Source organism: Onthophagus taurus, chromosome 8, assembly GCF_036711975.1.
Source record: "Onthophagus taurus isolate NC chromosome 8, IU_Otau_3.0, whole genome shotgun sequence".
In the NCBI taxonomy this organism is placed as follows: Eukaryota; Metazoa; Arthropoda; class Insecta; order Coleoptera; family Scarabaeidae; genus Onthophagus; species Onthophagus taurus.
The window spans coordinates 10,626,680-10,638,898 of record NC_091973.1 but is presented as its reverse complement, the minus strand read 5'-3'; the positions used below and the strand labels follow the sequence as shown (position 1 = coordinate 10,638,898).

At 35.3% G+C, this 12,219-nt stretch overlaps 1 protein-coding gene across 1 annotated transcript; it reads left to right on the top strand.

Annotated features, from left to right (window-relative positions):
* Positions 1-6,446: 6,446 nt before the first annotated feature.
* Positions 6,447-11,405, top strand: LOC111417285 (uncharacterized). Its single transcript, XM_023049511.2, has one exon. The coding sequence runs from the start codon at positions 6,447-6,449 to the stop codon at positions 11,403-11,405; it is 4,959 nt and encodes a 1,652-aa protein (XP_022905279.2).
* The last annotated feature ends 814 nt before the right edge of the window (positions 11,406-12,219 follow it).

Below are 12,219 nucleotides of genomic sequence, written 5' to 3'. Positions count from 1 at the left end.
CTAGTCAAAAGAGAATCAATGACGACAATTTTATTCATTCCTATCGCACTGTAAATATCTTTATTTTCTGTCATCCTTTTATTCCTTCTCATTTTCGCCTAATAAACTAACCTAACTTAAACCTAATACGCTCTGGACTATTTAAACGACTTACTGGAGGCAATCAACGAAATAGAAATGGCGAGAGAAATATCGAAAGTAGATCAAGATTTGATACCAGTCTTTGACGGAGACAGAATAAGTCTGAAGAGTTATATTAATGCCTGCGAATTCTTAATTGAAGAGTATTTACCAACAGCACCTGCCAGACCAGAAGAAATTCGCACACCTAAAAGACTCTTAATGATTTTTATGGGTAGTCTACGTGCCAAAGCACGCGAGGCGGTGGATGCAAATAAAACACCCACCACTTGGCCCGAACTTAAACAAATTCTAATTAATTCATTCGGTGATAAAAGATCCGAAGAGGTTCTTGCTTATGATTTGAATAGTTTGGTTCCACAAAAAGAAGACAGTACAGCCAGCTACGCTAATAAGATTAAATCAACTCTATACACTCTTCTTTCTAAGGTTAACTTGGAAGAAAACAATGTAGCGATCCGCAATCTCAAACAAGAGCAATACAATCAGATAGCTCTGAGGACTTATCTGTTTGGATTAGATTTGATAAATCCAACCATTGGTTTAGAAGTTAAACTACGACAGCCCACCGATATTGAAACAGCAGAAGGTTACGCCCTGGAAATAACTAACTATAACACTCAGAAACAGCGTTTTCTTTTTAATACAAGGCAGCCGATTGCGTCACCAATGCGAACCATAGTCAGACCGCATCCCATGGTAGCTCAACGTCCAAACTCGATGCAAAAACCACCCATGCTTATGCCACAACAGTATGGACAGCCAAATAAATTTATTCCACCCGCAATACTGCCACTTGGTCCAATGTTTTATCCCAGACAAGCAACCAATCAACCATTTGTGAGAACCCTGGCACAATTTCAACAACGACCATTTAGACCAACACTGATGGAAGTCGATAACAATAATAAGCGACCAGCATCATCCATAAACAAGCCAAGTCCAAAAAGACAATGGATGTCAAATAATATTGAATATTGTGATTATCCATGTTGCAAGGTAATTAAATTTAATGAAAAACAAAATAAAGTAACCTCTTACTTGCAAATTTATTAGATTTACTTCGATACTAGTTTCGAGGTGTTACCTCATCTTCAGTCGAAAACTACAATTTTTTTAAGATTAGAAAAATGAAATTTGTTAAAGAAGAGAACTTACAGTCAAAAATTTTAAAGATGTACACAAGCGAGAAGAAAAAATTCTTCATAGAAAATTTTTATAACCTTGAACATGTTGAAAAAATTTTTTAAATGAAATATGCATTAAAATAATTTGAAGGTCAAATAGGTAAAATGGTTGAAGACCGGAAATATAATAAGAGCTAAATCTAAAAATAAATAATTACTAACAAAATAACAATATATAAGAAAAACTTACGAAAAAACGAAGACAAACGGACGTAGCATAGGCTGCGAGACTCCCAACGTAGAAAAGGCCGAAAAACGTTAAACATTTTTTTAAATAATACGTTAGAAGTCACGCAGCGATGCGGTGGAGGAATCAGAAGAGAAGAGACTAAAATATCTAACGGAAAAAGGAGCGTGGGTCGGGAAACGTGTTCGCGAGAGTGGGGGAACAAAAACAAATCAGCATTTAAGTTCAAAATCTTTTAAAAGTGAAAAAATAGGTTTTTGAGTTATCACAAGAAACTCGAGATTACGAAAAATCATATAAACTTCATAAATAGATGCATCAAAGAAAAAATCACACCCAATTGCGCAAAAATTAAATGTTCAAAGCTTAAAATTTCAACTAAAAATCATATAATTACGAAGATAATGAGGGATGAGAAGAGAAGACATTTCATAACCTTAGACAACACATACAAGAAGCTCACCATGATTCAACGAGGGCTTCGAGATATCTACCACTTCTTGGAAGTTGACGAGATTATAGTTAGAGCAAAGAGTGAGGCTTTCATCTGTGGATGTGAAGACAGAAGAAAGAAAAACATGAAATTCGAGAATCTAAAGAGGAGAAGAGACGAAGACACAGTAAGAAATTTTAAAAAGAATAATATAAATAATGAAAAAATCAGTCAATTCAAAAATTTAACAAATATTATGTTCAATACTGAAGAAAATATTTTTTTAGAAAGAGGTCATAAGTTCGCCCTTCCTCCCAAAATTAACATTCCAGAAATTTTCATCGACTTTGTCATGGCTATTAAACAACATCCTAACTACAATGAAATTAAACATGAACCGATTCATTTTTTAAACAGAAACAATAATGTTATAAACTCTATTAAGCTTAAAAATGACCACTCTAATAATTGGAAATTAATTAAATCCATTAGGAAAAAAATTAATGACAATAACGCCATATTTGTCAAAGCCGACAAAGGTGCTGGATTTGTGATCCTCGATAGGGATATTTACAATCAAAAAACTTACGAGTTTCTAAATAATAATAATTATAAAAAATTAAAGAATAATCCTTTAGAGAAAATAATTAGAACAAGTAAAGTCGTTATTAACTATTGTAAAGAGACTCTGATCGAGTATACCCCGCATCTCAATAACTCAAAATATTTTTCCACCTCATTATTTTTAAACATGAACCCTAATATTCCAATGCTTTACTCACTCCCTAAAATGCATAAGGATGACATGCCCATCAGGTCCATAACAGCTTTCAGTAATTCCCCACTCAGAAACTTGCTAGTTTTATGCTAAGAATTTTTCAGAATATTAATTTCACCCCTGAATTTACCGTACGTAATTCCAATCAATTTATTAATTCTATCAAAGATATCAAAATACAGGATGGTATTATGATTTCGTTCGACGTAACTAATCTTTATTCTAATGTCCCTATAGACCTTACCTTGGATATAACAAAAAAACTTTTTAAAAACTTTTTCAAAAATAAAAATACAACTATTGATCATCTAAATAGAATCTTAAGACACATTGTCACTCAAAACTACTGTTCTTTTAATGAAGATTTTTATTTTGTTTCTGAGGGACTGCCTATGGGTATGCCATTGTCAGGTATTTTGGCTGATATTTTTTTGAATCATGTTGAAAAGACTTTTATCATAAATAACATTAACCCTTATTTTAAATATGTTACCAAGTGGTTACGTTACGTCGACGATATCTTCTGTGTGTGGATGGGAAGTGATGAAGATTTAATATGTTTTCATGAATATCTTAATAATTTACATAACAATTTAAATTTTACCCTTGAAATCGAGAAAAATAAACAATTAAACGTTTTTGGATTTAAATTTAAATAGAAATAATAGCAACTCCATAGATTTTAATATTTACAGAAAGCCTTCAGCAATACCAACCACTATACCCTATGACTCTGAACACCCCTTATCCCATAAGCTAACTAACTTCCGTTTTCTTTTTAATAGAGTTTTTAATTATCCCATTTCCGAAACTAATAGAATAACTGAAATAAACTACATATATACTTTAGCACATAATAATAATTTCCCTAAATATATCATAGATAAACTTTTTTATAAAATTCAACAACAGAGAGACCCCCTCCACACTACTATTAAAGTTAAAACAATTTATAAACCTATAACATACAATCACATCACTTCCCGGGCCCGACATATTTTTTCAAAATACAATATTTCCCTTGAATACTCTAATAATAATACTATCATGAAACTTCTTTCTAATCATAAACCTAAAAATGTTGATATATTAAAAGAGAGCGGTGTATACTCGATTGGATGCTCTAATTGTAATGCCATATATGTTGGCCAGACAGGACGTGCGCTTGGGGCACGTGTTCGCGAGCATAAAAATAAAACGAATTCCAACATATACAAACATCATCTTGAAACAGGACATAACATCAATTACAAAGATATAAAACTTTTACACAAATTGAATAAAAGTCAAAAACTTGATTTTCTTGAAATTATTAAACATAAAAATAATGATGAATTTGTCCTTCTTAACGATCAACTTCAATTAACTCAAAAACCTATTTTTTCATTTTTAAAAGATTTTGAACTTAAATGCTGATTTGTTTTTGTTCCCCCACTCTCGCGAACACGTTTCCCGACCCACGCTCCTTTTTCCGTTAGATATTTTAGTCTCTTCTCTTCTGATTCCTTCACTATTTAAAAATTTTTTTAACGTTTTTCGGTTTTTTCTACGTTGGGAGTCTCGCAGCCTATGCTACGTCCGTTTGTCTTCGTTTTTTCGTAAGTTTTTCTTATATACTGTTATTTTGTTAGTAATTATTTATTTTTAGATTTACCTCTTATTATATTTCCGGTCTTCAACCATTTTACCTATTTGACCTTCAAATTATTTTAATGCATATTTTATTTAAAAAATTTTTTCAACATGTTCAAGATTATAAAAATTTTCTATGAAGAATTTTTTCTTCTCGCTTGTGTACATCTTTAAAATTTTTGACTGTAAGTTCTATTCTTTAACAAATTTCATTTTTCTAATCTTAAAAAAATGTAGTTTTCGACTGATGATGAGGTAACACCTCGAAACTAGTATCGAAGTAAATCTAATAAATTTGCAAGTAAGAGGTTACTTTATTTTGTTTTTCATTAAATAATATTGAGGCACCATCAGGAGCTACAGAGAGTAATTGTTATGTGCAATACCCAGATAATGGACATTTGGACGGTAATTATGATGAACAAGTTATTATTGAAGGAGAAGAAGAAGTAGAATACGAGGATAACGGAATGACTCAGAATTTTTCCCAGGAGAGCCCTCAAGAGCAACTTACGTAGCAATATCAAATAAAGCTTATTCACATGATCCGAAGTAACCATATGTCGAATTTGAAGGCCTAAAATTTCTGATAGAGACAGGGGCCGAATGTTCTCTTATAAATTCAAAATTATATAATGATATTAAATCTGTTTATTCCTGTAACACTAACGAATTTAACATTAAAACACCACATGGCATAGAAAGAACCAGTCAAGGAATTTATGCACCCCTTCCAGATATTTTCAAATCATCCGAATATCATTTATTTGTTTGCTTCAACTTTTCTCGTACCTTTGATGGTTTATTTGGATTTGACCTATTGACCAAATTAAGCGCTTTCCTAGATACAAAAAACCGGTTGATTATCACAGAAAACACCAAGATTCCATATAAAATTAATAATATGTATGCAATTAAACCTCATTCACAATCATTGATAAATTATAAAATCACTAATATCGAAAATGGTGTAGCGTTATTTCCTGAAATAAGAAATGAATCAGGTACAGTTGTTATACCCGAATCAGTGGTTACTGTAAAGAATAACGAAACTCAAATCTTCGCTACAAACATACAGGAAGTTCCATTACGCTGGAACCCAAATCCCGTTGAAGTGTAACCAATAAACAAAATTACAAAAAAAATTAATTTAGGATATAATGTTGACAAGGGTCAATTGTCAGAACTACAGGTAGAAAATATACGGAAGAATTTACGATCGGATCACTTAAATTTGGAGGAAGAATAAGCATTACAAGCTGTGTTTATCAAATACAAACATTTATTTCACCTCGAAGGGCAGAAGTTAACATTTACCCACAAAATAAAACACCATCTTAATATGAAAGACAATAGACCAGTATACGTTTGCAATTATCGTCAACCCATGGAAACCAAGAAGGAGATAAAAAACAAACCCTAGAACTATTCAGACAGGACATTGTGAAAGAAAGCATTTCGCCTTGGAATACACCTGTCCACATAGTAACAACTCAAAAAGATGGGAAAATTAAAAATCGAATGGTGGTTGGTGTTGTAATTTGTATCTTGTTTATACACATTTTTGCATTTTTTATTTGTATTTAAATTAGTTTTCCGATTTGTCAAGAATCATAGCAATAAGAAGTTTTTGTTTTGTTTTCGTTGTTGTTGACAACAAGCGCGTCACTAATCAATAAGATTTTTGTAAGAGCGTCGTTTTGAGTCGTGTTGTACCTTCGTTATAATTAATAAATAATTCGTTACAACAAAAGCCAGCAAATCGTTATTCGTTACGAAGAAGTGTTAACCAGCGCTATAACATACGTTATATTATTCAACATGGTCCTTCGAGCCGGATTAAATTAATTATCGTCGTTTTTGAGATTATCATCAGTCGTGGTTGCCAAGCAACACAAACAGGAAAAATTTGGTGAGCTGGAATTCAAAGGAAATTCGGAAGAACTTTCGTCGGGACACGTTATCCACGGGCCGGAAGCATCCCCCTTTAAGTTTGAGCGTGTCGTAAGCATATAATCCTTTTTTTCCATTTCCTTTTCCCTTGCTTAAATTTGAATCAATTGCGTTGCGTTCATTTTACGTATTATCATGTCGGAAATAGAAACTTTAATAAAAAAACGTGGCATTGTCAAAGGCAAGCTAACAAATTTTTCAAAATTTATTACTAAATCGAAATTAGATGATAAGGGTAGTCTCGATCAGACGTGGGTTTTTGAGTTGGAACAACGGTACGATCGTGCACTTAATTTAATTAGTGATTTCGAAATCATTCAGGAGAACATTGATTTAATAAGCGCCGACGGGGAGGTGCAAGCGTTAGAACGAGAAAATTTTGAGACGGCTTTTTACGCAAGCACTGCGGAAGCCAAACGTATATTAACAAATAGCAAAAATTCTCGCAATTCTTCTCTCACTGTCAGTCCTGCTCCGGAGCAATGCGTAAAGTTACCGGTAATTGATTTACCTAAATTTAATGGAAATAGCGAATCATGGCTGGAATTTCACGATATTTTCGAGTCATTGATTCATAATAATCATGCCGTGAATGACGTTCAAAAATTCCATTATTTGTTATCAACTTTAACGGGTGAAGCTCGACAAGTAATTGCGAGTTTAGAAATTACCAATACAAACTATGATGTTGCGTGGGATTTAGTTTGCAGTCGATATAACAACCCTCGAATACTAGTGCAAAATCACATTAAGGCACTTTTTAAAATTGAAAGAATTACTTCCGTTAACTCGAATGTAATACGCACTTTAATTGATAACATTCGCAAACATTTACGTGCATTAAACACATTAAAGGAACCCACCGATAAATGGGACACATTAATTGTATATTTAGTTTCCACTAAATTGGATTTCGAATCAAACCGTGAATGGGAACATCAAAAAATACAGATTGATAAACCCACATTAGACGATTTATTGGATTGCTTAAAAGGTAGAGCTGATTTATTAGAATCACTTGAAGATAAAGGGGCGTCTAAATCATTAGTTAAACATCAGTCAGCTACTAAAGCTAGATCATTTGTAGTTTCAAGGCAGATAGATGCAATAAAATGTGTTTTGTGCAAGGCCGAACATAATCTTCAACATTGCCCTGAATTTCTTCAACTTAACATACAAAAACGTATAGAGCAAGTAAAAAAATTGAAACTTTGTATGAATTGTCTTCGATTGGGTCACTTTATTAATCAATGTAGGTCGGGTCTATGTAAACAATGTAAATCTAAACACCACACCCTTCTGCATATCACATATAATCGTTCAGATTCGCAACAATCACCAACAACACAATTACAAACTCTCACATCTAGTTCATTAACAACTGTACAAACATTATTATCAACTGTCACTTTACATGCATTTGATCGGCGAAATAAAAAACACACATTCCGTGCACTACTAGATCCAGGTAGTCAAAGTAGCTTCATAACGACAGATCTTCGCGAAAGGTTGCATCTCCCTGAAACAAAAACAAATATCAGCGTTACGGGAATAACTCAATCTAAATCTACAATTTCTAGTTCATGTTTGCTAAAAATACATTCGCATTGTACTAATTTTTCACTTCAAGTTACGTGTCTTGTCCTTCCAGTAATTACTAGTAATTTGCCTCAGTTCGCTATCGATGTTAATTCGTTAAAGATTCCTGCTCACCTACGCTTAGCTGATCCTGAGTTTTATAACCCAAATAGTATTGATATGTTGCTAGGCGCAGATTACTTTTGGGAATTGTTGTGCATAGGTCAAATCAAATTAGATGATGGACCGGTTATACAAAATACAAGGTTCGGGTGGATTGTTTCGGGCCCGGTTCAAACAAGCGCTGTGCCTTCTATCCAGTGCAATTTAGTTCAAAGCGCACAGTCATCAAAACTTCACGAACAACTCACGCGTTTTTGGGAAGTTGAGTCGGTGAATGTACCCATTTCGCTATCGAAATCTGACGCGTTCTGTGAGAAACATTTTCAAGAAACGACCTCGCGAACGGATGACGGCCGATTCATAGTTACAATTCCAATCGATGGAGAACTTCATCAATTGGGCGAGTCGTATCACAATGCTAAAACACGCTTACTAAGTATGGAGCGTAAATTCAAGCGATTACCAGAATTCGGTAATAAATATCGCGAATTCATGCGAGAATACTCTGAATTAGGCCATATGCGTAGGGTAGTATCACCGCAGGAATCAGATAAAAATAATTACTATATACCCCACCATGGTGTTATAAATGAAAAAAGCGCAACCACAAAGTTACGAGTAGTGTTTGACGCGTCGTGCCCTACATCCACCGGTTATTCTTTTAACGATCTGCAGGTTGTGGGTCCTACTATCCAACCAGATCTATTTAGCGCTCTAGTCCGGTACAGACAATATAGCATAGTTGTAGTATCAGATATTCAAAAAATGTATCGTGCATGCCTCGTTAACACGGAACAATTAAGGTTCCAACGTATTCTATGGCGCGATTCCGAAAATTTTCCAATAGAGGTTTACGAGTTAACCACTATTACCTACGGTACAGCAGTTGAGAAAGTTATGTACATTATTGACGGAGTATCACAAACTTTGAATGCGGGCGGTTTCAAGCTACATAAATGGGTTTCTAACAATCCCGCAATATTACGTTGTGTATCAGATAGTAGAGCGGAAGATATAATAGACATGGGACGTAGGGAAAATACGCGTACGTTAGGTCTGATGTGGGATCCTCAGAAAGATGTCTTTAAATTTAACATTAGCAAAAACACAACTATGACACGGATTACCAAACGATCTATTCTTTCTGAGATAGCTCAAATCTTCGATCCGTTAGGGTTATTGAGTCCTGTTATCATAAGGGCCAAAATTATCCTTCAACACATTTGGCAGGAGGGATTGGATTGGGATGTTTCACTTCCAAATCAAATTTACACACGTTGGTGTGAATTTCGTGACATGTTAGTTCTATTAAATTCCATTGAAATTCCACGTCATATTTCGTTAAAAAATGCGAATGAATTTGAACTACATGGATTTTCAGACGCATCAATTAAAGCATACGGAGCTTGTGTTTACTTACGAGCTACTAATTCTTATAATGATTGTTCGGTTCAATTAGTATGCGCAAAATCCAGAGTGGCTCCAATAAAACCTACTACGGTTCCGCGATTAGAACTGCTTGGTGCTTTGTTACTTACCGATCTTGTTAATAAAGTTAGAGCAGCTTTAAATCTAGAAATTAAAAGAGTAGTGTACTGGACGGACTCTAGTGTTCTGATAGGATGGCTAGGAACTGATCCTAGTAAATTACATACATTCGTAGGAAATCGCATTGCGCGAATTCTTGACTTATCGAGAGCGTCTGATTGGCGCTACGTTTCAACCGAGCACAACCCCGCAGACCCCGTTTCACGCGGTATAGACTCGGGAGCCCTCGCGGATTTAACAATATATTGGTGTGGTCCTGTATGGTTAAAGCAAGATGAGTCGTTATGGCCACGTAGAACGTTTCGTTCTGAAAGTTTACCGGAAATAAAGGTTAACGTTCTAAAAGCTACTATAATTGAAGAATGCGTTATTCCGTTCACGCGCTTTTCTACCCTATTTCGGCTACAACGTGTAATAGCATATTGTCTGCGGTTCATTAATAATTGTTCAAATAAATCTGATAAACGAACGGGTTCTTTAAAATGTTCGGAATTGAATGAAGCGCAAATTTACCTAATCAAATGTAGTCAACGAGACTCATTTCAGGATGAAATCAATCATTTGAGTGGCAAGGGCAGTTTGCCGCAGAAAAACGAACTAACTAAATTAAACGTATTTCTTGATCACACTGGTATTATGCGCGTAGGCGGTCGATTACGCAATTCGTCTTATAACGTTGATAAAAAGCACCCGATGCTACTTCATAGTAAACACGTGTTAACGCGGTTGATCTTCGAACACGAACACGTACAACTTCTTCATGCAGGTCCGCAACATTTACTAGCTTCAATACGGGATCGGTATTGGCCGATTGGGGGGAGAAATCTTGCCAAAAAGGTAATCTTTAATTGCATGCGTTGTTTTCGAGTAAAACCGCGGGTGTCGCAGCCTATTATGGGCGATTTACCATCGCAACGTGTTACTCCAGCACCTCCGTTCAGTACCACCGGCGTCGATTACGCTGGCCCGTTTCTTTTGAAAGATCGGAAAGGTCGCGGTTCTAAAACTTCAAAATGCTATATTTGTCTATTTGTATGCTTTATAACACGTGCTATACACCTTGAATTGGTGTCGGATTTGACTTCTGAATGTTTTATTGCAGCACTGCGGCGTTTTGTTGGTCGCCGTGGAAAGCCGTCTCAGATTTTTTCGGATAACGGTACCAATTTCGTCGGCGCGAATCGCGAGCTTCACGAGTTAGGAACGTTCCTACAAGGTTCCAATCAATTAACCGATGTGATTGAGAATGAGTCGATTAATTGGTCATTCATTCCCCCTAATTCGCCTCATTTCGGCGGTTTATGGGAGGCAGGCGTTAAAGCAACCAAATATCATTTAAAGCGGGTCGTTGGCAATGTAATACTTACCTTTGAACAATTTTATACGCTGTTGATTCAAATTGAAGCTATCCTAAATTCTCGCCCTTTGTCACCCTTGTCCACGGATCCCAATGATTTAACACCCTTAACTCCTGCGCATTTCTTAATTGGGAGAACGCTTTCGGCCCCACCAGATCCAAGCCTGGATCACGTCAAGTTAAATCGGCTGTCCCACTATCAATATACGCAACGAATTCAGCAAGACTTTTGGAAGCGTTGGTCAAAGGAATACATTTCGGAACTCCAACGCCGTTCCAAGTGGTCAACTAAAACAGAGAATCTTAAAATTGATGAATTGGTTGTAGTAAAGGATGACAACTTACCAACATTGAAGTGGTTATATGGTCGCGTTATCGCTCTACACCCTGGATCCGATGGTATTGCAAGAGTTGCTACCGTACGCACCACCAACGGGATTATCAAGCGACCAACCAATAAACTTTGCCCGCTTCCAATGACAAATTAGTATTAATTTTGATATTATTTACTTTTTTTGTTATTGTTACCTTAGGTGATTGTCTATTAGATATAGACAATCAAATAATTTGTTATAATATGTTTTCTTTAGCGCTCCCCCCTCCCATATACTCACTAATTTTTTTTTTTGAAAGGCAGTCCTTTCAAGGCGGGGGGCATGTTGTAATTTGTATCTTGTTTATACACATTTTTGCATTTTTTATTTGTATTTAAATTAGTTTTCCGATTTGTCAAGAATCATAGCAATAAGAAGTTTTTGTTTTGTTTTCGTTGTTGTTGACAACAAGCGCGTCACTAATCAATAAGATTTTTGTAAGAGCGTCGTTTTGAGTCGTGTTGTACCTTCGTTATAATTAATAAATAATTCGTTACAACAAAAGCCAGCAAATCGTTATTCGTTACGAAGAAGTGTTAACCAGCGCTATAACATACGTTATATTATTCAACAGTTGGTTTCCGACGTTTAAATGAGCAAATGGTAGAAGATAAATATCCACTTCCCAATATAGCGGATATCCTAGATAAGCTGGGCAGAGCAAACTACTTCACTTCACTTGATCTTGCCTCAGGGTACCATCAGATCGAAATGGAAGCGGAAGATAGGGAAAAAACAGCTTATAGCATCGAACAAGGCCATTTTGAATTCAAGAGAATGTCGTTTGGTCTAAAAAATGCTCCAGCAACCTTTCAACGCTTGATGGATGAAGTTTTGTGCGGTCTATAAGAAAACACTTGTCTTGTCTATCTCGACGACATAGTGATTTCAAAAACATCACTTCAAAAACATCTTAATGTTTCCGATA